This window comes from Nyctereutes procyonoides, unplaced genomic scaffold, assembly GCF_905146905.1.
Source record: "Nyctereutes procyonoides isolate TBG_1078 unplaced genomic scaffold, NYPRO_anot_genome, whole genome shotgun sequence".
Lineage (NCBI taxonomy): Eukaryota > Metazoa > Chordata > Mammalia > Carnivora > Canidae > Nyctereutes > Nyctereutes procyonoides.
In genome coordinates this window covers 4,726,888-4,753,750 of record NW_026575047.1, presented here as the reverse complement: position 1 = coordinate 4,753,750, position 26,863 = coordinate 4,726,888, and the positions used below count along the sequence as shown (strand labels likewise).

Below are 26,863 nucleotides of genomic sequence, written 5' to 3'. Positions count from 1 at the left end.
TGGTACAAAATAATCTCAGGCCATGATACTGTTTCATTAGCTAATCTCATTCACACACAGGAGACTTTGCTGTTGCTGAGATGACCCTATTCAGGGAGACAGGTCTCCCTCCCCCTCCTCTGCACAGAGCATTTCCAGATAAGCCTTAAGAATTTCTTTCTATTCTGAAAGAAACTACTTTCATCTCCAGCACCAGGCTGATATTTTCATTGTGTTGAAGAAAAATCCTACCTAAACAGTAACTTGGGTGAAAGAAAAAAAAAAAAAAAAGACCCTGATTGAAGTAAACTCTGTGCTCAAAAGTTCCAAATAGAAGAGGGAGACTTCCCAGCTACAAAGTCTCTCTGCAGAATTATGGTGGGAAGGTAATTTTGAAAATGGTTGCAACCCGAGTCTTCGTTCTAATTCAGGAGCTCACCCAAACACAAAGTTTCACACTCAAAAAAAAAAAAAAAAAACAAAAAAACAAAACAAAACAAAATCACGCTCAAGTCAAATTTAAGGAAGGTGAAAATCACTGCACTGCCTAACTGAATTAATTAATTATGCATGTATGGTGAAGCTTGGACATCATACTTAACTGTCTTAAAACTTGATAGATTAGGTAGGGTTGGCTATGATCATGTCTTGAAAGGTGATTCCACTGCTCGTGATTGTAACTGCCCTGGACTTGTTCAGCTGGGGATTTTATACTAACACTCTGGACTGATTTGTTCATTCTGTTTCCTCCCTGATATGTTATGTTCTCTGCAATAACTTTGTTGAACTTGAATCTGAGGTGACCCTTCTGACTCTGATCTCCAAGGGATAACTTTCTCGGGGGAGGAAAAGTAAGGTTCATTTTCGGTATGAGTGAATAGAAGAGGAAACACCCAGATTGAAGATCAAGAAAATGTTACCTGGAAACTGAATCAATATCAATAGAAACACTTCATTGAAGAGCAAGGTCTTATTTTATCTTATTTTATGTTCAGCTAAGAAAGGTGTTCACATTTCACTTTAAGTAGCTAAATAAGAAGAGTGAAGAAAGTAAAAAAAAAAAGGATATTAATTATAATTCCTTAGATTTAATTTTATAGCCTAACAAATTATCAAGAGTTCTAATAAAATATGATCCTTGACATATCTGAGTCGAAAGGATATTTAGAGGGTCACAAAACTCTTAAACTGGAAGGATCCCAAAAGAATCGCTAGTTCAACCCTTTCCTTTTTCTAATGAAGAAATTGAGGCACGGAGGAGTTAAGTGTATTTATACAAAGAGTTTAAAAACCTTTGGCATGTATTTCAATTGTTGTCAGAGCAAAACCAAATTTAGTATCTACAGGGTATAATTAGTACCTATGCATAATACCAAAGCATGAAAATTATCTCATAATAGCAAAAACAATCCACCATTTCTTTTTTTTTTAAGCAAAATAGTGGTATAAATCTAAATATTTTATTAAAATTCCCAGGAGTGATTCAGTTTTCCTTCTATTATTTACACTCAATTTCCTAATCAACCATTACCCATTTACTGACCAGCTACTAAATTTTAAGTCTATACCTCAAAACTCCAAAATTTAATTCTGGTCATAATTATGTCATTAAAAAACGGTAAATAAAATCTTTATACACACTGATCCTGCCTATGAGCTCTTGTATGTTTTAATAATCTCCATCTCTTCTGAAGATGGTTTTCTCCCTTCTTCCAAGGATTATATAATGGGCCTTCAAGACTCAAAGTATCTGTCAACTCCCATCTATTCAATTGTCTTATTCAACATGTGCTTACTTGCAACTACAAGGCCCTGCAATTGCACAAGGAGCCCATGAATCAGTTTTGGCGCCAATTTTTAATGTCCGTATTCATAATATTGCTGATTTTTTTCTACGCGGTGGCAGGCTTGCTATTGAAGAAATACTGTAGGATGTGGTTAACCAGTTACTCACCCAATTACGAATCTGGGAGAGCTGACAGATGCGATATTTATGTCACTACAGAGCGACTGACCAGCATAAGTAATGTCAGAGTTATAAATAGAAGATAAGACCACAGAGAGGAAAGCTATAAAACTGTGAGATTAGCACTTACAGCCTAATTACCAACACTGCAAATCCAAACACTCATATCTTTAGTGCACCCAGAGCTAATCCCCACTGATGAACTCACAAGACCTTGATTTACAAAACATAAATGTCAATGTATTAATTTATAATGGGGAATATTCCTTTCCAAGCACTGGGAAACTCATGTTAAGTTTCCTGGGTAGGAATGGCTGACACCTGGCCATCGACTTCTCCCTATCCTTTCCATGAGCCCACTCGGGTGTCCGGTAGGATCTTTATTTACACCGTTAATAACTTTATTGACACCCCTGCCAATCACACTAAGATAAACCTTACTAGCCTTGTTCCAAAGCAGTGCCTTGTAATTCTCAGGATAACTAGGAGGCCGAGTAGTAATCAGGTTACTCTGGAGATCAGGGAATAAGGGTTGATGTAAGCAGACGCTTGAGGACCACTCCACCTTGGCCCAAGGAAAAACCTGAGACATTCATCTTCTCTCAATTCCAACAGCTCTCTCATCACCTGAATATTTCACCATCCCTCTCTCCTGAAACAGGTTAAAAAAAAAAGAATCATTATCTCTTCAAACCCCTGTTGTTATTTCCTTTGGATATTTACCCAGAAGAGGAACTGCTTGATCGTATGTTAGTTCTATTTGTGATTTTTTTGGGGAACCTCCCTACTGTTTTCCATAATGGCTGAGCCAATTTACATTCCTTCCAGCAGTGCTTTCCTTTATCTCTACATCCTCGCCAACTCTTATCTCTTACCTTATTGATGATAGCCAAGAGATACGCACTCCTATGTTTATTGCAGCATTATTCACAATGACCTCAGATATGGACACAATCTAAGGGTTTACCACCAGGTGAATGGATAAATGGTATGTGGGGTAGGTGTATGTGTGTGCATGTATATGTATATGTATATATATACATATATATATGTATATATATGTATATATATATATACATGAAATACTATTCTGCGAGAAAAAGGCAAATACTCATCTTCAACAACAAAGATGGAAACAAGGGCATTATGCTACATGATATAAATCAGACAGGGAAAGATAACTACTGTATAATATCACTTATATGTGGAATCAAAAAAGGCCAAACTCATAAAGACAAAATAGAATGGTGGTCACTGGTGGCTGGGGGCTGAGGGAAATGGGGCTATGTTCTTTAAAGGCACAAAATGGGAAGTAAAAATAAATAAGTTCTGGAGAGCTAATGCACATCATAGTGATTATAGCCAACAATGCTGTATTATAAACTTTGAAGTTGCTAAGAAACTAAATCTCAGTCGTTCCCACCACAAAAAAAGAAATAATTATGCAACGTAATAGCTAACATTAGAGTGGTAATCCTATCGCAATATATAAATATATCAAATTAACATGTTGTACACTTCAAACTTACAAAACGTTGTATGTCAAATATATCTCCTTTAAAAGTCATTGTCGGGGATCCCTAGGTGGCTCTAGGTGGCTCAGCGATTTAGCGCTGCCTTCAGCCCAGGGCCTGATCTTGGAGTCCTGGGATCGAGTCCGACATCAGGCTCCCTGCATGGAGCCTGCTTCTCCCTCTGCCTGTGTCTCTGTCTCTCTGTCTCTCTCTCTGTCTCTCATGAATAAATAAATAATATCTTTAAAAAAATTAATTAAAAAAATAAAACTCATTGTCAAATCCTTCCTCTTTTTTCACCTTTTTCAAGATTCCACTGAGTCTACTCTTCATTTTGGAAAAGTAGATTTCCTCCAGATAAATTATGCTTCAATTATTTTACAGGTCGCTTTTACAGTTATATGAATAAAACTGAGTTTCTGTTTGCTGTAACGTCACACAAAAACTACTGGACAGATTGTCATTAAAAAAATGGAGAAGTTAAGTTTGAGATAATCTGAATATCTTGGGGAGTATCTGGGTGGCTCAGTGGTTGAGTGTCTGCCTTCGGCTCAGGTCGTGATCCCGGGGTCCTGGGATCGAGTCCCACATCGGGCTCCCTGCAAGGAGCCTGCTTCTCCCTCTGCCTGTGTCTCTGCCTCTCTCTCTGTGTCTCTCATGAATAAATAAATAAAATATCTTAAAAAAAGTCTGAATACTTTCTTAAAAGACTTTATAGTAATCTTAAAATTCACTGAGGGCCTCAGGTAGTGGGGAATCTTAAGAAATTATCCCCTCAGAGCAGGTGAAACTGAATTAAAAAGAAGCACAGAGCAATGTCCATCTGCAGGGGACAGCAGAAGTGTTGGAACGCTACTGAGGGAGAAGGTAAAGAGTGGATTTCGGTCACAGGGCACAAAGGCCGATTCTCTGGTGTGTGATTGAGCTGCTCCAGGAAGGCTATTCCCATGAAGCAGATGCCCCAGGTTCTCTGTTTCCAGGACGGTGTGTCTGCTAAACGGTGTACGTCCCTAATTACATCAACATGTGCCTCACCCGGGTAAGCCTGGCCAAGCAGCTTAACAACCACCGCCTGTGTGTGTGCATGTATGTGTGTGGGATTCTGAGCGTCACCAAGCTCTGCATCAGTCATTTGGTCATAGTACCTGTTCTCTAAAACCCCTAAACCGATCACACCATCACAGCAGTTTAGAAATGTGCAGGAAAGTCAAACCGCAGAATCTGGGATTGGCAGATGTTGAAAGCGACTGGATAATGAATATCAGTCCCTTCTCTTTGCAATGGAGAATGCTGAGGTCCAGATGATGGATTTGGGCCAGAGTGACAGATGTCCTTATAAGTGTAAAGTTAATACATCAATAGAAATAAACGTCTAATATTTTAAGGTATTCAGGGCACATAGGGACATAAATCATCTCATTTTATTTCACCACTGACTTTGGGTTAGGCAGACCAGTGATTAGCATTGGTCCCACTTAACCGGTGAGCAGGATGACATTCAGGGTCCCCATGGGCACTCACCCAAAGGCATGTCACTAGAATGGGCCTTGGTGTCTGTCTTCCCTCTTCAAGCCCTGAAGACGTTTGACCCCGTCAGGCTTTATATGGAGAATAGAAGGTGAAGGTAAGTAGGGAAAAAACAAAGTAGGAGAAGGTCATCTGGCGTCTGTCTAAGGTGAACCCTGTAATCCCGGTGACCTCTGGCTGTCTGAGTTTGTGTGTGGTCTGCGTGTGGAGGTTGGTGGAACACAAACGCATTGAAAAATGTTTTCTTTGCGACTTTTCAAATTCCACAGGCCTGTACACTATGGCACGCAAACAATTCTAATGCACGGCCTTTAAACCTTGTTCTTTACTCTCTATTCTGACCTCGAGTCGCCCTCATGCAGTCCAGCCAAGAGCAAGAGTGCCACGTGGATCTGAGGTCCTACGCCACATGCATCCAAGACCAAGAGCTATGAGATGAGCTGCTTCATTGGGGCTAAGCGGACAGAGATTGGCCTTGAGGTAGGGAGTGGAACTCTAGATGCAGGTACCTGGGTCTCTATTCAGCGCTTGCAATGGATTTTTAATTGGTTAGTTTTTCTAAAAGGTCAATGGATTAACCTTTGAGATATTTCCTTAATTCTTAGGATTCTTTAAATGCCCATTGAGAAAAACACAGGTGCTTTAACACATTTTGTCCAGTTAAATGGGCCTCTGTGATCTGAAATTGGCCCAGGCGGGTGGCTGCCAGGCCTCTGCTACTTCGGGAAATGGATGTATTTCTCCTTTACTGGCTCTCCGTGGGAAGGAGAAGAGGGAAAGGAGGGCGGATGCTGACAGACAACAGCAGGGCGATTCTGTGCTCAGCATCTTGTCTTGCTGGTATACCCGAGCTGCAAGATTTATAACCTTCTTGTTACAATGCATCAGCTTCACCACTCTCAGTGAAGTCTTCAATAACTTCGATGACATCTTGCTGAGGGGTTTTGTCATTAAAAGCCTAAAGCTGGTCATTAACAAACCTTCTCTGCAATCATCTACTGCTGTGCTAACTCAGGCATGGATCTGACGGGAAAGTTGGGCTGGCTCAGAAACTTTCCAGAAGTCTGCTTTTTTTCCCCCCCCCCTCTCTATGGGGTATATTTCTTTAGGGAAAGAAAATACAGTTCTCAATTATTTAATCATTTATATCTCATTACCCATTGGCCAACTCTTCTCCGATAGACACGTCCAAATTCAACAAATGTGTAGAACACCTACTACACAGCATTAATGGGAGGCAGGGCTGAAGATATAATCATGAAAGAGACATAGCTCCAGCACTCAGAGGGTCCATGGCCCTGCTCCAAACTTAGCCGCCATTTACAGAATCCTTTGTAATGTTCTAGACTTTGTGTTTAGGCTTTATTGGCATCGCCTTGTTCATTTTTCAACACTCTTTAGAAGACAGATGTTCTCATTATCCCTATTTTAAAGATTAGATGGCTGAAGTGTTGTTTGTTTAAGAATCATCCCAAAATTATTGAGCTTGTGAGCAGCCAGAACCAGGTTTCAAACCCAGGTCTTGTCTGGCTTCCCGCAAGCTCGTGTACTCCGAACAACAGGATGTGGGCCTGGAAGGAGGCAGAGACCATGGCATTCCAGGCTGAGGAAGGTAAAATGCAGGCCTGTGCTGGGCACATCCTCAGGCAGGTGAGGAACAGATGGAACATAGGCTCAGATACCCTTTAAGGAGAATTGGGGTCACGGCTGGAGTGCTACCTCTCGGGAGTAACCGCCCCTGCTCCACACCCTTCCTCACCTCCTCAGCAACATTCCGATTCCTGAGGCATCCACTTGTGTGTGTGTGTACGTGTGAACTTCAACTTTCCTGCTGGCTCTGGAGCAGCAAGGACTGGTCAAATTCTATGAATATAATAGAGATTCCTATGATGTGAGAAAAGCTTAACTCTTTGAAGATCACTGCTTTCTGAACCTATGCAAAAATTCACGTGGCAGGGCAATTGCAGCCCCCCAGGTGCTGGGTGGTTATTTCTGCTGCCAATGATTTAATTTTTCACCTAATCTGGCAACACTCCTGATGGAAATAATGAATGGACAGTGGCCGTTGCTGCTTTCTACTCCACAGAAGTCAACCGTAGAGAGCCAGAGGGCCTACGGTGCAACATTCATTAAGGGGTTCCCCAAAAAGAATGATGGAGAAGCCTGCAGGTATAGGGGAATATTGTGCTATAACTTAAATACTTGGTGGAAAATTAAAAAAAAAAGTCTTAGCATAACATTTTTAATATAAAAAGTTAAATAACTTGGGGTGATCAATGTATCTTAAGAGTACACATTTTGTAATGATAATAATTAATAGCATCGGTTGAGAGCCTACTGTGTGCCAGGCAATTGCTGGTTGGGGGTGATTACACATGAGCTCATTAAATGGAATCTTTCCAACAACCTTGTCAGGAAAAGTGTTAATCCATCTTTATAGATGAACAAACTGAGAGTTTGGGAGGTTGAACGATTTGCCAAAGGTCCCTCATCGAATCACTTGCAGAGCTGAAATATAAGCCTGGTTATATGTTCTTGCAAGTTTTCTGTATCTCTACTGTGTTGCTTTTCTTTTATCTGTATCTATATTAATTAAAACACAATCTATTTAAATAACACAATGATTAAAAAAGCATTAGTTGATTTCTTTCTTTTTTTTTTCTTGAAATGACATTTTTCTTTTTCTTCCCCCTTTCCCAAAAGGAAACAAAAACATTAGCTTACTTTTTACTGCTCAATTAATTGCCGTGGGTTTCTCTCTGTAGAGATCAGTAAGACCTCCAGGCAGATGTCATTGATCCAACTATAGTGTCATTATGTACCTGTCCGTACGTGTGATGTTAGAGAGAGGGTTTTGTTTGTGGGGATCACAAAGCCATCATCTATCTGACTCCCTGGGTTCAGGCGGGCTCTCACCTGCAGCACTTCCCACGAATGTCTTTCTTGGCCTGTTATTATTTTTAATCACTCACAGGGTGCTTCTTACTAGTGAAGTTCTTGCCAATCTACATCTTCAGCACTACCTCAAAGGAGTCTCAGGACAATGATTAGTAAATTAAGCTCCACTCCGCTGATGAGAGGCAGGATTGGGGAAGGAGAGGGCAGTCTGAGCTTTGTCCAAAAGGTCATAGGACTTGTTGGCTCCTGCAGATTTCAAGAATCTATGCAAGTTCAGAGTACCAAAGGTGAGGAAAAGGTTCTGTGTGGTACAACAAGCAACCACTCTGAGTCCAAAAGCCCTGAACTCACAGACCTCATCAAACACCAAAATAGTGGTAGTAGCAGTAAAGATGCATATATTTTGCTTGGTTCCAGGAACTATTTCTTATTAACTTTGTGATCTTGAACAAATGACTTAGCTAGCCTCTTTGAAACTCAGTTTTCTCATCTGTATAATAAGAGCAATGGCCTCACCTCACTGTTTAGAAAATGAAGTGTTATGTCACCATCAGTTAACACTCTTTGGAGTGTTCACACTCCAAGTGAAAGAAAACCAATCAGATACAGGTGAAGCAGAAAGAGCACTTAGTTATGAACAAAAGTAATGTCTCTCAAGAGCATGCATGCATCTGGGTCTGAGGAAAAAACTGGAATTATAGGCTCAAGTGTCACCTGAAGCTCTTCCTATTTCTTGCCTCCACTTCCTCGATGCACCTGCAGCAACCCTTCATACTACTCCTTAGCTTCCATGGCAGGACATAGCTACCAATGGCTCACAAAGCTACATTCCCCTGCCCAACCTAGACTAAGAGACAAAGCAACTGGCCCAAATTCTAAATCTCAGGGAAGAACAGGGATTGGCCTAGGTCATGTCATGTGCCTACATTTAAATCAATCAATTCTGTGTTAGGAGGAGGGGGATGTTATTCTACTGACGTGGCTGTCGCTGTGGTAAGCCTGAGGTGGATATTTCATAGAGAAAAGGGAGTAATTACCAGAAAAGAGTTTCACAACAGATTAAATAATCGGTGTCTACAACAATATGTAAGAAATAGCTATCACTATACCCACTCTAGAAGAGAGAACACGTATTTTTCTTTTGTCAAGAAGTAGATTTCTGCACATTTGAAAGGCTACATCTTTTTAAAAAGTAAAGTAAATATAATACTATGTATTAATTACAATAAATATAGATCACCTAATGTTAAAAGTCAGAAGAGAACATGCATACTGTGAACAATTAATGTCTTAAGTGCACGGTATTTTTTCCATCTGTTTAAAGACACAATTGAAATTCAGTAAGTAGAAAAACAGAATTTTGTTTCTAATCCTATTCTCCTTCTCTGCCCTTCAGAAACCCAAATCTTCTCACATTTTCCACTCTCACTTTCAATTACTTTTCTATCTTTAAGTTGTCTTAGTTTGTGGGTCTACTACCACGTTTTTAGCGTTAAAGATCTAAGGGACTATATTAAAGTACTTGAAACTATTTCAAAGAGCAATGAAATGCCCCTATATGTTAGCAGTAAACGGAGCACCAAGCTGGAAATGAAGAAAGCCAATTTCTGTTTTTCTCCCTTTTCCCAAAAATACACAGAACAATTTCAGACAAGTCATTTGTGGTCCTCATACCATCCATAAATCTGCCTGTTGGTAACCAGCTTACTTTCCTCTGAGAGGAATGGATTAACTCTAAAAAGGGTTTACATTTACAGGGAGAAAGAAGAGTGGAATCTCAGAAAACTAGACATTTCCTGTTGTTGTTGTTTTAATCAGAAAGTGAATTCTTACCTAGAGAAAGAATTTGTTTTGCATGTAATACAAAAGAATTATTTCACTTGGATCAAATCGTAGGAATCCAATTGCCCTCTGCCAATAAACTCCACGCCTGAGTGAGGGGCTGAGGACAATATATTTTAGGTTTTGGAAAGAGACCATTTTGTGTCACTTTCTAGAATTCTTTCTGGCTGATTTCAGTATATTACTAATTTTGGAGAGAATAATTCTAGGACCTTTCAAATAGAATGATAGAAGTGTGCCTATCATAGTAAAAAAAGGAAATTGAAAGACTCATTTTACATTGGGTTTTGTTTCTCTGATATGATTCCTTTATAGGGAGGAGAAATTAAATTTACGTCGCAACAGTGTTCCAAGTAGATGCTGAAATGGGGAAATTAACTGGTGTAGAAATGTGTGTTACCAGTTGGAGATTATTCCTTCACATTTGTTTTCAAATATGAAGAGAATTCCATGGAGAAAGAACAGTTGCTATAATAATAATATTGTCTTGAAATAAAATTCACAGATTCTATGTGACAAAAACCTGTTCTTAAACAGGGCTGTTTGGTTACAGCTTAAAGGAAACGCATAGCGATGGAAGACTCAATTGAGGCCGAAACTCAACCAAAGCCATTTTAATGTTTGGTCCTTTAAAAATTCTGTCAATTCATTTCTTGGTAGTTAGGATATAAAAAAAAAATATGCAAATAGGCATGATGTAGTTGGTCAGTGCTAATCTTTTTATAATAACTAATGTTCTCTTTCAGCAGCCACTACCCCTTCTGTTCATGTCACCTTCACCCAGGAGTCACAAAATACTGAAGACGGTCGCTTTTACTTGATTAAATTTAGGGAGGTTGAAGCTAGGCCCAAATCCTCACCTTCCTCTTTCCTAAATACTTTTTCTCTTCTCTCTTAATTACATGGCTTTACACTGATTTACATGAATTTCAGCTTTCAAAATCATTGGTCTTTGCTGAATGCAAATAGGCACATGGGAAAATTATATTAAGTTTGCACAATTGATCTTTCATCATTTCAAATGGTACCTTTGAACAGTTCCTGAAATGTCTGTCTGAAATACTCCCAGCGCTGAGTGTCATCAAGAGATGCAGGGTCACCCTGGGAAAACCCATTCTCAGTGATGTAAATTACAGGGTTATTATATGTGTCCTGAAACAAGAGAGCAGAAGTTTTATTCCAAACAGATGTAAAAAGAAAAAAAAAAGACTCATAAAATCAGGTGCATTACCCTCTATCTTCTCTAAGCTACAACCCAAAACTAGTTTTCATCAAATTGCACTGACCCTATTAACTTAATTTTCCATGCACTGACCTTTTATGACTAACAATGGAAAATCAAAACTGTGCAAATGTCCATGAAGACAGTCAAATGACTCTTATCATAATGAGAAGACAGAAATATCTTTCTTCCATCAGCATCTGCTGATTGTCACTACTCTTTAACCCTTTGGTCCCACCAACAGCTACACTCTCTATCCCCCCACAGCAAGGGTCCTAAAAATCATTAACTTAAAATTTTAATTTTAGCTACCTGGACTCCATCCAGCATAACAGAGGCCCAAAAAGGATCCAACGATTTCAACCCTTAATATGCTTTTTTTAATAATTATAATTGTGACATCAGCCTGAAAAATATGCCCAAGCTATTCCTATGACCACAACTGACTTTAACAGAGAATCTCAACTTTAACCATGGTATTGAAGCCTCTTATCAGCTAGTTAACTCCTCACCAACTTAAATCCTAATCTCTCTTCCCAAGCCAAAAAAGTATAACCTACTGCTTAAAACCATTCTTTTTCCAAGTTCACACATATGTCTGTCTTCCCATACTTCGGCATACATGAACAGAAACACTGTGTTTTACCTTAATGTATTTCAGTAGTTTACGTATTCCCCATGGTACCACGTAGATCCAACCCAAACTTATCCAAGATGGATCTGGAAAAATTTCAATCTCCACATCCTGGAGAAAACCCAGTTCTCCTTTCTTATTCTCCTGGTACTTGACTAAGCGTGTTGTATAATAATGCAGAGCAAAGAAATCAGCAGTGCCTTTAATCATTCTCTTCTCTTCTTCTGTAAATTCTGGAAGCCTTGATGATGGATAGCCTTGCTTTTTACTCATGAAGGCAATCTGGGACTTGACAACTTCCGGATAATCACCATCAGTAAATATGGGTTTAGCAAAGAAATCCAAGGAGAAAGCTATGGCTCTTTTAGCAGCTTCCTGGTCAGACAATGAGTTGGGATCTGCTGGTTCCACCCAGGGAGCAAAAATTGCTAGGGACACCATACCCTTCTGCTCTCTTCGGAATAAGGAATCATAGCTGTGCCAGGATCTGGCGTGAGCTTTAATCAAATTATGAGCTGCCTGATAACCTCCGGTTCCAACGTGAGGTATGCCAGGAGGAAATATACCAAGATCATATGCCAGCAGGGCAAAAATATTAGGCTCATTTATGGTGATCCACTGCTTGACTCGATCTCCAAAAGTACTGAAGCAAAACCGGGCATATTTGTCAAAGGATTCAACGATTGCCTCTGACAACCAACCTCCTTTGTTTTCCAAGGCCTGAGGCAAGTCAAAGTGGTAGAGGGTCACTATGGGCATGACTCCATTAGCTAACAAATCATCAATGATCTTGTTGTAATAGTCAATTCCTACGAGAAAAACAAAAATGAAGCATGAGAAGAAAACTTATTTTTAGAACATCGACAATAAGTAAAGAGCAGAGAGGATCAGGAATAATTTCCTTAACAATTTTAATCCAAAATAAGGTTTGTTACTTCCTATATATAATCAGTTAAAGTTTGAGAGGAAACATTAAGGCTGCCAAGGAAGAATGGCTGATCAGAAAGTCAGGGGTGTGATGGAAGATGTAGAAGACATATGTTCTAAAAGGGATACATTTGGGCAAATTGCTACCACACAACTTTGTGTTATGGCTACACTGAATGAAATTGTTTCTTAGCTTGATTTGTGTCTTAACCTCATTAAGAATATACGCCTCATAATAGCTGGGGCCTTATCTAATTCACTTCTGGATCCCCCAAATCCTGGATCAAAATCAGAAATTCAGTAGATACTCAATAAATATTTGTTGAATGAATGAATGGTTCTCAGTGGTATTAAATACAAAGTAAAGGAATTGAACCAGATGACTGCCTCAGTGCTTCTCCAGATATAACAGTCTTTCAAGTCTAAAAAGCAGACCCACTGAGCGTGAATAAGAGCTCCCAGAATGTGGATTATAAGGGCAGTTGGCCAGAGGCTTGGCATGTTATGGAACATGGTTGGGGACTTTGCTCTAAAATGCTGACATAGTCAAAGAGAATACCTAGCCACCCCTGGCTCTCAGCTAATTTTCTAGCACTGTAAGTGTGGTGGTGGAGCGGGGAGATTTTTAGGATTGTGGTAGAGTTCAGAAGAATGTTATTAAGTTAGAAATACTCTGCCTCAGAAACCAATGCCAAGAAGATGTAGAGGCCAACCTAATAATGGCTCCTAATTGGAAGACACCTTCTGGGGAGAAACCAGTATTAGTGCTTCCTGTGATTTTATGTTTAAGATTATGGAAGAAACTTAAGCTCAGGAGAGGAAGTTGTCCTGTTTTGAGATTGTTTCCTGGATAATGACTATACATTCATATGTAGAATTGTGTTGCTTTCAAAGTTTGTCTAGAAGCAGGGTCCCTTTTTCTGTTTTTAACTTAGTATCCTCCAATTAAAAAAAAATAATTCAGATTTTTAAATTTATTCATTCAATCATTAATTTGTTCATCCCTTAAAAACACATGTATAGATAAGCTACTATATGCTGGACATACAAACGTATGTAAGATAATACTGTTCTGGGTCTAAGGTAGCTTCAATTTTAGTAGGGATTACAGATAAATTTGTAAACAATTATAATACAGTGCTATTGGCAAAGACAAATTAAATACCTTTCAAGCATATGATAAGGAGTACCCATTCCAAACTGAGGACATTTGAAAACTTATTTTGAAAGCAATACACCATCATGATTTCAAAAGTAAAATAGGGCAACAGGCTACCACAATTCTATCCCAATTCCTTCACCTATTTCAGTGACCTTAGGCAAGTTACTCTATCTCTCTGAGTTACCTTTCTCTGTCTGTAAAATTTTTGACAATAATAGAAACCTACTTCAATAATGTATTGCAAGGGTTTAAAGAGTTGATAAATTGAAAATGGTTAGAATAGCTCTTGGCATAAGGTAAGGCTCAGTACAGGTTAGCTATCATTTTAATAATTATTGTTATTGTTGTCATTAGTGACATCTAAGCTGACACTCAAATGATGAATATAAATTACTCACATAAGTCAAGGAAGAACAAGTGATCCAAAAATAGAACAAAGAGAAACAAATATGTGAAAGAATAAAGGGGGTGTGGAAATAAACAAATACCACCCAATTGTGAGCAGTCTATTTATTCAGTTTGCTGTAGCAAGGGAGTCAGCCATCACCACTTGCATTTGACAGATACTCAAAGACTGTCAGGGAAGAGGGAAAGCTTTAGAGTGACAAAAAGGAGGGGAAGGAGAAGGTTCAGTTACCTTCCGATTGAAAGTTGTTGGCACAGGGAGGCGGGAGGTAGGCTAACTAGAAATGGGGCATCCTAAACAATTGCTTTGGGTCACTTATTTGGTTTTCTTTGGTTGGTCCTAAGTTGGAAGCAGGGAGCAAGAGAATGAACCACCACCACCACCAACACCACCACCACCACCAACAACAACAACAACAAAAATAGAAACAGAAAAGTTGGCAGACATTGACCAAGTTCTGACTATTCTGGACCAATCTCTGCAGAGGTTGTGGTTGGGTTTCCCAGATTTTTTTTGTGGGTCAGAGTTTTATTATCATATATGGACTGGCTATTGTTTGCATTTATATTGTAATTTAGCCAAGGATAGTTCTGTCTGGGAACTGTAAGTTCGGTATAATGAGAATGTATAGCTGAGCAGAGAAAGAATAAGAGTGGTGAGGGGTAAACAGACACCAAATTATGCAAGGCCATGTGTTGTCTACCTATCTGTCTGTAAGAGTGGATATTTTTAACAACAGTTCACTTGTTTTGCAAACCAGAACATAATGTGAATCATGCATAATAACTCCATACTTGGAAGACCCATTTGTATGCCATTACTCACTTGATGGAATACCCTAGCTCCAAAAAGATGTCATGCCCTAATCCATGAAACATGTGAATATGTTACTTTACATAGCAAAAAGGATTTGCATATGTGATTAGGGTTAAGGATCTTAAGATGGGAAGATTTCTAGATGATTCAGATGGGCCCAAACTAACTACACCCTAGAAATGAATGATTAGAGCAGAGAGGATCAGAAAGATACAATAATAGAAGAAGGAGTAGGAGAGGGTAGTAGCATAAGAAGGACTCAACCCACTATTGCCAACTTTAAAGACAGAAAAAGGAAGCCACTTGCCAAAGAATGCAGGTGGCTTCTAGAAACTTAAAATTGCCCTCAGTTCATACCGATCAAGGAAATGAGGACTTCAGTCCTACAAGCACAAGAAACTGAGTTCTTCCAGCAATCTGAATGAGCCAAGAAAGACTGTCTTCTAGATCCTGTGGAAAAAAATGCGACCATGGAGGCACCTTAATTTTAGCCTACAGAGACCCATGTCAGACTTCTGGCCTTGATGACTCTAAGGTAATACATTTGTGGGGTTTTATTAAAATATAATTAATATACAATGTTATATTATTTTCAGTTATAAAATTTATGCTATTTTTAAGCAGCTAAGCTTGTGGTAAATTTGTTGCACCAGCAATAGAATACTAATATATTCACCAAAATGTATAGTTTTTCTTATCTCTTGCAATAAAAGAACATCCCACAATCCCATCCCTGGACCTCTGTAAGCCCACATATCCTCACCTGTAAAATGCAATACCCAAAGATGGTATGATGGAATCAGTTGGGAATTGGTATGTGTTAAGATTTTGTTTTTTTTTTTTCAAGATTTTATTTATTTATTCATGAGACACACACACACACACACACAGAGAGAGAGAGAGAGAGAGAGAGAGAGAGAGAGAGAGAGAGAGAGAGAGGCAGAGACACAGGCAGAGGCAGAAGCAGGCTCCACACAGGGCGCCCAGCGCTGGACCCCATCCCTGGTCTCCAGGATCAGGCCCTGGGCTGCAGGAGGCGCTAAACCACTGAGCCACCTGGGCTGCCCTGTGTTAAGATTTTCATAACCAATTCCTTCCATTGGCTCTGAATATAAAAATAATATCAGCTTTCATTTATTGCATTCATACTATACATACCAAATGTCACACATATTGTTTAATCTTAGCCCTAAACCCTAAAAGTCGGCATTCTAATCCTCACTAAGCATCTAAGAAAACCAAGATTCAAAGAGAGTGAATACCAGACTTAAGTGATAACTTTGTCATATGGTTGTCATATGGCACTACCAGCATTTAAGCCCCATAACCCAGCCCATCCCATTACAAAGACTGACCCTGTCCTACTAAGACATTCCACATCCCATAAATGTTTCAGAACCAGAAACATGGTGACTCTATTTTTTAGGTCTCCACAATCACCTATTTTGGAGCTGATTCATAATATCAGATCCCCTCCCCCCCCTTTTTTTCATTTTTGGAGGAATCAATGATTTATCTCTTGTAAGCATCATTAGATATGGCACAATCATTAATGATAGCAATCAATGTAATTCAAACAACATGATAAACTTTAGTTGAATTGAAGATTTAAAATTTTTTAAATAAGATTTTTTTTCTCACTCATCAGCCTGGCAGAGCAACAGAGCATTGCATAATTAATATTTAACATCCCAGAACTGAGTGCTTCTAGTTTATACAGAGCACTTCTGGTTTGGTGCTATAACGCAAGTTTCCCATGAAGCAGTGAAGTAAGATTTTTAAGAGCAGAGCTCCAGAGTCAAACAGTTCCACCAAAGAATCGTGGACTTGTGGATAAATCACTTGGTCTGTCTACACCTAAGTTTCCTTCTCAGCAAAAAGGGCATATTAGTAGTGACACCTCATGACCATTTTGAGTAAAAGACGAGAACAAACCATGAAAGGCTTCTCTAGCTTTACCAGCACAATTCAGTAGTAACTAATTTTCTGAATAAATATATATTTTTAAATGATCATTTGTTACCAATCTAGGGATCTTGAAACTTTGACAGGATATTTGGACCCTGTTCTGCTTCTGGATATTTAGGGCATAGCTGATTAACCATTAAGACTCCCACAGCCTTCTTTCATACTTACTACCATTTTCTTTTCTGATTTAATCAAGCCCATTCCATCTTGTTTCATCTTTAGACTTATAAAGCAAATTTGAGTTAAAGGTCTTTTAGATATAGAGACAAGTAACCCACTTTGATTAACTCAACTATAAAGGTAGCATGAGGGGCAGGTGGCTAGTCAGTGTGGGATACATGGGCATTATTCAAAATGATAGAGAGCTATCAGATACCCAATGATGGAAAATTACTACTGAAACTCAAGGGAATTGAAACTGGAGGCCAAGAAAGTGTTTGCCTCTCCAGAAAGCTGGTCTCACTCATTCAATTTCATTCAACACATCTACTTGATTCCTTTCCTTCTCCCAGAACCCATTTCCTTAGCATCCAATTCGCTATGATCTCAAAATGGCATCCCATTTGCAAAGCTACCTTATAATCCTGGTTCCAACAGCAACCAACTCAGATTCTCAACTCCTTGATTCCAAACATCCCTGAGAGGTGAAGACAATTGAGCAAGATTCTCCTTTTCCATTAGGTTACCCAATAATACGTCTACAAGGAAAGAGGTCTTTCCCTTGTTCAGTCAGCTATGGCCGGGAGTGAAGCAGGTTTATGTAGAACAAAGAAATAGGGAAATTCCCTTAGAAGAGGGCATGGCTAGGACTTGCAAAGATGATGTCTCAGTACAGAAAATTACTGAACAGGAATCTTGCTAGTCAAACTACAAATGTCTTAATGTAGAATTAATTTTGGTCAAGTGGGATCCCTGGGTGGCACAGCGGTTTGGCGCCTGCCTTTGGCCCAGGGCGCGATCCTGGAGACCCGGGATCGAATCCCACGTCGGGCTCCCGGTGCATGGAGCCTGCTTCTCCCTCTGCCTATGTCTTTGCCTCTCTCTCTCTCTCTCTCTCTGTGACTATCATAAATAAATAAAAATTAAAAAAAATAAAAAAATAATAGTAATTTTGGTCAAGTGCCTACCATCTATCACACATGATAACGAGGTCACTCTCCTCTAGACCCATTCCACCAGTTAATTTCTTTAATTGCCCTACATTCTCTTAGCACACTGCCTGCATTAGTCTCCAATTGCTGCTATAACAAAGTACCACAGACTTATGGCTTAAACCAACACAAATTTATCATCTTATAGTTCTAGGCATTAGATATCCAAAATGATTCTCGATGAACTAAAATCAACATGTCAGGAGGGCTAAGTTCCTTCTGCTCTCAAGGAGAACCCATTTCTTTGCCTCTTCCAGCTTCCAGAGGTTGTGGGCATTCCTTGGCTCATGGCCCCTTTCTTTACCTTCAAAGCCAACAGTGTACCTCTTCTCTCTGACCTCCTTCAGTTCCTATATCTTCTCTCTGGTTCTGATCCCCTTGCCTCCCTCTTGTAAGGGTTCATGTTATTACTCTGGGACCACCCAGATAATCCAGGATAATCTCCCCATCTCAAGATTTTTAATATAATGACAGCTCTAAAGTCCCTTTTACCATGTCAGAAAACATATTTACAGTTTCTAAGAATTAGGATGAACATCTTTGAGGAGCCATTATTCAGCCTAACAACACTCTGTTCAATATGGAGTAGGAGGTTAGTAAATGTTTCTTTGGTTATTTACTTTACCATTCCTGCTAACTGTGCTCATATTTTAAATACTAAAGTGAATAAGAAATTCTGCATAAACATTCTTTTTTTTTTATTTCCAATACTTGGGTCCCTACTAATCATCTGAAACTTGCATTTGTGGCAGATATGAAAATTCACTTGAACAGTTGAGAATTGCAGAAATATGTGATTTCAGTTGCCAGCTCAATCTCTTCTTGTTAAATCTTGAAAACTTGACATTTGAAAGAGAAAGGCTGTGGAACAATTCCACTTCATAAAATATTCTTCCAGTTTGGGAACATAAGATTTTACAAGTTTCCAAATGTCCTCTAATCACACTTTAAAATAGGGAGTTGAATACAAAAAAATGGAGGTGCCTTGTAAAGGATAGTGACAAGGGTTTCCCAATTCTTTACATGCTCTTTGAGAAAATGCTTAAACAGAAAAAACAAATGATGGCCTTTCTAAGTTAAAACAGTTCCAGTTGCTTCAACAGATCACTGCTCAAGAGTGAACAACCCTATATTGAAATCCTGCCTACTGGAAGCACCTCCCATGCCCTCTTGTTCATGGAAAAGTCTGTAATATTAATGAGTTATGACTTTACAAAAGCTGGGGCCAAACATGAAGAGCTCAGTGCTGGGGCACCTGATCCCCACATGAGATGTAGATGAGTGATCTCCCTACATCATTCAAGTGGTCCCAGTATCTCCAGTCTCACCACCACCACCCTCAGCTTTTCTGCTGCCCTGCTCCTGGATTACTGATCTACAGAGTGCTCCATGAACTTCTGTATATCTCAAGTTCATTTTAAATAGTTTCATATATTGACATAGTGGTATGGTAATCCCCTATCTGAAAATCTTGGGGACAAATGTGGTCAGAATTTCTGGATTTTTAGAAAGGAAATACAGAGCAAATAACATATATTAACACTCCCAGTGGGTCTGGGTCAGTGTCCCTTAATATTCCTGCAGTAAAGTATGTAAATATTCTTACCAAATGAAATCACTTGAGATTATAAAAAAAAAGTTTCACAAGGGTTTAACATCCAAAATATATAAAGAACCCATAAAACTCAATATCAAAACACAATCTGATTTAAAAATAGGCAGGGAACCTGTATAGACATTTTTCCAAAAAAGACATACAGATGGCCAACAGGCACATGAAAAAATGCTCAATGTCACTAACCATCAGGGAGATGCAAATCAAAACCACAATGAGGTATCACCTCACACCTGACAGAATGGCTATTATCAAGAAATAACAAGTGTTAGTGAGGATGTGGAGAAACGGGAACCCTCATGCAGTGTTAGTAGGAATGTAAATTGGTGTAGCCACTATAGAAAACAGTATGCAGGTTCTTCAAAAAAATTAAAATAGAACTGTCATATGATCCAAAAATTCCACTTCTATTCACCTGAAGAAAACAAAAACACTAATTTGAAAAGACATATGAACCTCTGTGTTCATTGCAGCATTATTTGTAATAGCCAAGATATGAAAGCAACCTAAATGTCCATTGATGGACGAATGGATAAAGATGTGGTTTATGTGTGTATGTATGTGTGTGTACATGTGTCTGTGTATATATAATGTAATATTGATCAGCCATAAGAAAGAATGGAATCCAGCTATTTGCAATAACATGGATGGACCTAGAGGGTAATACGCTAAGTAAAATAAGTCAGAGGCAATTTCTGTATGACTTCACTTACATGCAGAATCTAGGAAACAAATGAGCAAACAAAACAAAATGGAAACAGTTTCAGAGATATAGATATAGAGATACAAAGATATAGAGATATAGATATCTATAGGTATAGAGAACAAGCTGGTAGTTGCTAAAGAGGATGGAGGAGTGAGGATGAGCAAAACAGATAAAGAGAATTAAGAGGTAAATCTTCCGATTATAAAATAAATAAATTAGGAAACCTGGGTGGCTCAGCCGTTGAGGCTTAAGATGACTAAAAAAAATGTTATAGGGGTGCTTGGGTGGCTCAGTCAGTTGAGTGACAGGCTGTTGATTTTGGCTCAAGTCATGATCTCGAGGTCATGAGATCAAGCACTGCTTTGGGATCTGTGTTCAGCAGGAAGTCAGCTTGGGATTATTTTCCCTCTTCCTCTCTTTCATTCCCTCCCCTCCTCAAATAAATAAATATTATTATTATTTTTTAATCTTGCTTTGTCTTTAGCAGGAGATGATGCAAGCCAACACAACTGAGGCAAAGCTTTAGGCAAGTTGCTGGGGCAGCGTTTTGTCCAAGGGATTAAAGGACAGAAAATGAGTGAAAATAAGTAGAGCCAGCAACTAAGATTACTCTTAGGTTTTAGTCCTCGGGGATGTGATGGTGCCTGAGAAAAGAGAAGGTTACAGATGACGAATGAGCAAAGCACATTCACTTTTAAAATTATTAGTTCACTTTTAAACTTTACAACAAATTAAATTCTGTTCAAAGTCAGGGAAAAAACGAAACAAAACAAAACAAAACAAAACAAAACCCTGGCCAGTGATGTCAAGAAAGTAGACATTCAACCAACAGCAGTTGTGTCAAGGGAGCTACTGTCTTTGGAATCGAGCAATGGCCCTGCTACCCTTGTGTTGTCCCTATCTTGGGGGAGACATAGGTTGCAGCTGCAGTTCCCAATGTTCAGGTCACCTCAACTTGCATAAAATGAGCCTAGCAAGTACACAAGCCACAAGCCCACCTAGTAGTTGTTATCACAGATTGTTCTTACTATGAAGGAAATCCAACAACTTATTCAAATAGAACCCCCGAGGATCATTGAAGGCACCACAGCTGAAAGTAGGGTGGGGCAAGCAGGTGCCTTCACTCAGGAAGCTGCAAGTCCCCATCTTGCACTTCTGAGACCCTGAGAGCCAACATTTCTTTAAATTTTGCACCTTAGACGTATCACTTACCTCACCTAGTCCCAGCCGTAGGAGTAGTGTGAAATATTTTCCAGAACAAAGAAGCAATAAAGGTTCTTTATTAAAAAGCCCTTAAGTTGTAGTATGGGGGTCACAAAACTTCTTGTAAAGTACCAGGTAGTAAATATTGTAGGGTCTGCAAGCCCTATGATCTCTGCCCCAACTACTCAGTTCTACCATTGTGGTGGGAAAGCAACCACAGACTATATGTAATGAATGGGCACAGCTATGCTGCAATAGAGCTTTATCTACAAAATTAGGAAGCAGGCCAAATTTGCCTCTCAGGTCATAGTTTGCCAACCCTGTGTGGAAGGAACTAGCCAGGTGTTAGGCTTAAATTCCAAATATACTATTTACAAAATATCTGGATTTGGATATGCACCACTGTAAAATGTGATTAATTATACCTTTCTCACTGATTATGGGGATTAGAGAAAATGTATATAAAATGCCTCATAAATAACACAAAGAGGGCAGTAGTCCTTTTAATGACAAAGCTTAATAAGAATAATAGCTAACACTTTTTGAAAGCTTTTATGATATACCAGCTACTGTATAAAGCGGTCTACAAAGATTATTTCATTTAATTTTCCAGCAACTCTCTGAACTAGGAACTATTAGAGTATTCTTTTCTACTTGTGGGGAAACTGAGGCAGAAAAAATGCACAAGGGATGCTTCCACAGATAGTAAGTGATGTAGCTGGCCCTTAATCCCAAATGAAGCGGACTCCAGATGCTTTGGTGCTCATCTCTGTGTGCTAGTTAATTTGCTCCACTAACTCAGCTCCAGTTGAAACACTCAAAATCTTCTCAGGTTCTCCAGGGCTTTTCATAACTCTTCGCAGCATACCGCAACTGAAAATAGCTCAATACATAAGTTTTGGAGATTTACCTTTAGGTTAATACTCAAGAATATCTTCCACAAATCAAACACTTATTACTCCCACCCCCTTTCCTACCCACCTATTTGTCCCTTCCCGACAAATATCTCCAGTTAAGGGAAAACAGAATATTACTAAGAGAGCTCATGCAAACCCATTTCAAAAAATTCATCCTATAATCACCCTAAAAACGTGCAATTTCAAAGCTCCACTGCAGAATAGCATACTGGATTAATTATGCCAGACTGCAGCAATAACCTTGAATTAAAGCTGCAACCTTCTATTTTTAAGAAACACTTGCCTTTCTGGTTGATGAAACCTGTCGTCCCATCAGGTAACAGACGTGACCAGGAAAGAGAGAAGCAGTAATGAGTCAATCCAAGCTGTTTGATACATTTCAAATCTTCCTCCCACAGAGTGTAGCTGCCACAAGCTACATCGCCAGTCTGGTTCTTGAAAACTCTCTCTCCTCCCTGATGGGTGAATGTGTCCCAGACACTAGGGCCTTTTCCATCTGCATCCCAGCCTCCTGAGAAAAAGAAGAAAATGAAACAGTTACACTCTTGACATCAAGAGGCATATGTGGAATGTGAATATTTGTCGCCAAAAGAACATACCTCATTAACTCAATGTACCATATTTATAACTTTAAAATATGCCTTTAAAATAACATGCATGAGCGAGTTATGTGTTTAGCTGTCCTTGATCCCTGAAGCTGACTGGTGGCAAATGAAAAATTATTGCATAGTGCTGCCGCATAGCAGGCTTTCATGGCTCATTTTCTGAAGATTTCCCAGCTGGTAAACAGAGGCAGGCCCCAGCTTATGAATGTCTGAGTTGAAAATATCTCCTCCTGGCCATGACTGACAAGCCTTCCTTGGGGTGCCTGTCAGAGTCTCAGGACCTTGTCCCTGGCCCTCTACCCTTGAACTCTAGTCTCCTGTTAGCCAACAATGGAGCCTGCAATGGTCCAGTCAGTTATTGTGGGGAGGGCACGAGTTTCTGCCATTGTTGACATGATAGTAGTGTCCTACCTTCATTCATTCATGCCTCCACTAATTCCACAACTGTTACGTGTCAGGCTCTACGCTGAGCACAGAAGATAGCACAGTGCGCTCTGCTGCGCTTCCTGTCCTTGGAGAACTTAGCTATGGGCAATTGCAAAACAGCCGAAGTACAAGCCTTGCCAGGAAACCAAGGAGGGGCATTTATCCAGATGTGGGCTAGAGTCTCAGATCTCTTAGAGAAATGGCTTTTAGACGGACACCTAAAGGAAAAATTGGGTCATCAAGGTGAATTGCTGGGAGGTGGGAGTGGGAATAAAATAGAAAAAAGAGAAGCTAGGATCCAAATAAGCCCACAGGAAAGAGACTGTTGCACGTTAGAAGAACAGAAAGTAGAAATTACATTACATGAGGAATATTTGTACACACAGAAATCTTGTTTAAAATGTAGTTAGAATCCATCTTATGGTATAACGGAGTCATTTTAAAAATCTCATGACTCCCTCATTTCACTTCTAGGTACATACCCTGGAGAAATGCTCATGCATTTTCACAAAGAGATTATATGAGATCATTGAGGCAGAGATGTCTGTAATAACACACTCCTGGAAACAACCTATGTTCTACCAACAGTAGAACAGATAATTAATTTGAGGTATAATTGTACAGAAGAAACACTAATGAGCAGTTAAAGGAAAAGAACTGGAGCATCAATAACCCTCTGCTACAGTCTGAATGTTTGTATCCCCCCCAAAAGTTACGTTGAAATCCTAATGCCAATGGCCTGGTTTGAGAAGGCGGTGTCTTTGGGAGGTGCTGAAGTCAGGAGGGTGGAGGCCTCAAGAATCAGGTAGCTCCTTATAAAAGAGACCCCACAGAATTCCCCACTCCCTCGTGCCATGTGGACACACAAACGTCTGTGATGCAGAAGAGAGCCCTCACCGAGCCATGCCAGCACTCTCACCTCAGACTTAGAGCCTCCAGAATTGTGAGAAATAAATATTTGTTGTTTATAAGGCATCCAGTTTATGATGTTTTGTTATAGGGCTCCAAATGGACTCAGCCTCAAAACAAAAAAGCTATACAACCAAAAAAAATGAGATTCAAAAGAATGCATAGAGCGATAAATGGGTGGAATTTAGGTTTTTAAGGCAATAAAATTATTCTACATGATACTGTAATGGTAGATACATTTATCAAAGCCTATAAAGTATGAACTTTATTTAATAATATATTGATATTCATTCATCAGTTGTAATAATTGTCTCGCAGTAAAGCAAGACATTACCAGTAGAGGAAACTGGGGGAATGAGGTATATGGAAACTCTCAGTACTTTCTGTTCAATTTTTCTGCAAGCCTAAAATTACTCTAAAATATAAAATCTACTTATTTTTTTAAAGAATATACACAATATGTTCATCATGTTTTGTATATTTTTGAATATGCAAAACAATCCATATGTATTCTGAATATATACATATGAGATAAACATACAGCATGCCTGGAAATGATCAGTTCAGGCTAGTGGTTACATTTAGGGAGAAAAAGGGCTAATGGAACCAGAGAGGAGTTTGATTGTACCTTTTATATTTCATTCTTTAAACTGGGTTAGGGGTATATGGAGAGATGTTTTTTATATTATTCACAACCCTTTTGATATGCCTAAAATATTTCATAATGATTTTTATGTAAGAAAGAAAGCCACAGATAGAGTAAACTAAAACAATTACAGGAAAGTCTTTTAGGTCCTCATTTAGCAACTAGTTACTCATATTTTGTGGACAATTCAAGCAGAATTAGGTATTCGTTTTCAGACCAAAAAGGTTAGTATAGGCTGTAAATTATGGGAGGGGACTGTGGGGAGACAGGAGAGACTGGTAAAAGGAAGAGCTCTGACAAAAGCAAAAATGGCAGTTGAAATCAAGTTGGATACTAAGTATGAATACAAAGAAATCGGGATCCCTGGGTGGCGCAGCGGTTTGGCGCCTGCCTTTGGCCCAGGGCGCGATCCTGGAGACCCGGGATCGAATCCCACGTCGGGCTCCCGATGCATGGAGCCTGCTTCTTCCTCTGCCTATGTCTCTGCCTCTCTCTCTCTCTCTCTCTCTGTGTGTGTGACTATCATAAATAAATAAAAAAAAATTTAAAAAAAGAAATCATACCTATTAAAAATTATCATACTCTGGAGTCATAATTTAGAGGCAAAAGATTATATACATTCCAATGGCTCTCAGTTTATGTCTATATATAGGATTTGGAAGTTTGGGGAAAAAAGAATACTGACATTCAATCTTAGAAAGAAAGAGGCATAAATATTAAGATACAATTTTAGTCAAGTATGGTGCTTATAGTATCAGATAATTGATTAAATATTATCTAGGTGTTCTAGAAAATATTAACTGGCTATACGTTTAAAAATGTAGGGGCACCAGGCTGGCTCGGTTGGTAGAGCATGCAAGTCATGATCTTGGGGTCATGAGTTAAATCCCCACTTCGGGCATAGAATAGGGGTTACTAAAAAAATTAAAAAAATATGTATACATATGTTTATTAGAAATTTTATTGACATAAAAGATGTGTAACACACAATTTCAAAATAATATGCAATACTCTTTACTATAAATTCCATAAGGCCAACTCATTCTCAGAGCTCTTTTAGATTTTTACCGAATCTTTATATTGGTAGCCAACCTATGGTTGCAACCTGACAAATGAGTGTAGTACTCATGTGAATGTTAGCCAATATTTTTGCTTAAAATAACAGGCAATATAAAAGGAAAACAATAATAGTGTACTAGAATTTCACTTGTTCACCAATGACATGAACTACATCTTCACTGAAATGTTTGTTCTACTCACAATGTAACCCTATAGACATGACACACTTTTTTTTAAGATATTATTTATTTATTCATGATAGACATAGAGAGAGAGAGAGAGGCAGAGACACAGGAGGAGGGAGAAGCAGGCTCCATGCAGGGAGCCCAACGTGGGACTCGATCCCGGGACTCCAGGATCACGCCCTGGGCCAAAGGCAGGCGCTGAACCACTGAACCACCCAGGGATCCCCTACACTTTTAATTTTATTCTGCATTATTAACATTTTCTCTATCACTTTCTTAGGTCTTGACAATCAACAAAATAACAATAAAATACTGACTTGCATCACTTGCCATTTTCTACAGTGTAAATACTTCCACCAAGGCCAATTTCAAGCAACCAATAGGATAACACTAAAGGCTGGGTGGGGAAAGATGAGCAGTAGCACACCATTACATAGTATACAGATCGAAGAATAACCTCAGTGACCTTGGATTATTTATAAGGACATAGGGAATAATAAAGTCTAATAAAATTATAAGGAAGTAATTATTTTGAGCATTTATTGCCTTTGATTTTAATATAAATGATATACTAAGTTTC

At 39.0% G+C, this 26,863-nt stretch overlaps 1 protein-coding gene across 4 annotated transcripts in view; it reads right to left on the bottom strand.

Moving 5' to 3' along the window:
- The window catches only part of LOC129510083 (cytosolic beta-glucosidase), a 331,724-nt gene that overhangs the window by 270,632 nt on the left and 34,229 nt on the right, over positions 1-26,863 (bottom strand). For all 4 annotated transcript variants that reach the window (XR_008664519.1, XM_055325940.1, XM_055325937.1 and 1 more), the window contains exons 2-4: positions 22,737-22,964; positions 11,595-12,391; positions 10,755-10,878 (exon numbers count right to left, since the gene is read on the bottom strand). Coding sequence is in view for 3 of the 4 variants with exons in the window: in XM_055325940.1 (XP_055181915.1) it covers positions 10,755-10,878; positions 11,595-12,391; positions 22,737-22,964 (1,149 nt within the window). In the remaining variant the exon portion in view is untranslated. The remainder of the gene's footprint in view (positions 1-10,754; positions 10,879-11,594; positions 12,392-22,736; positions 22,965-26,863) is intronic.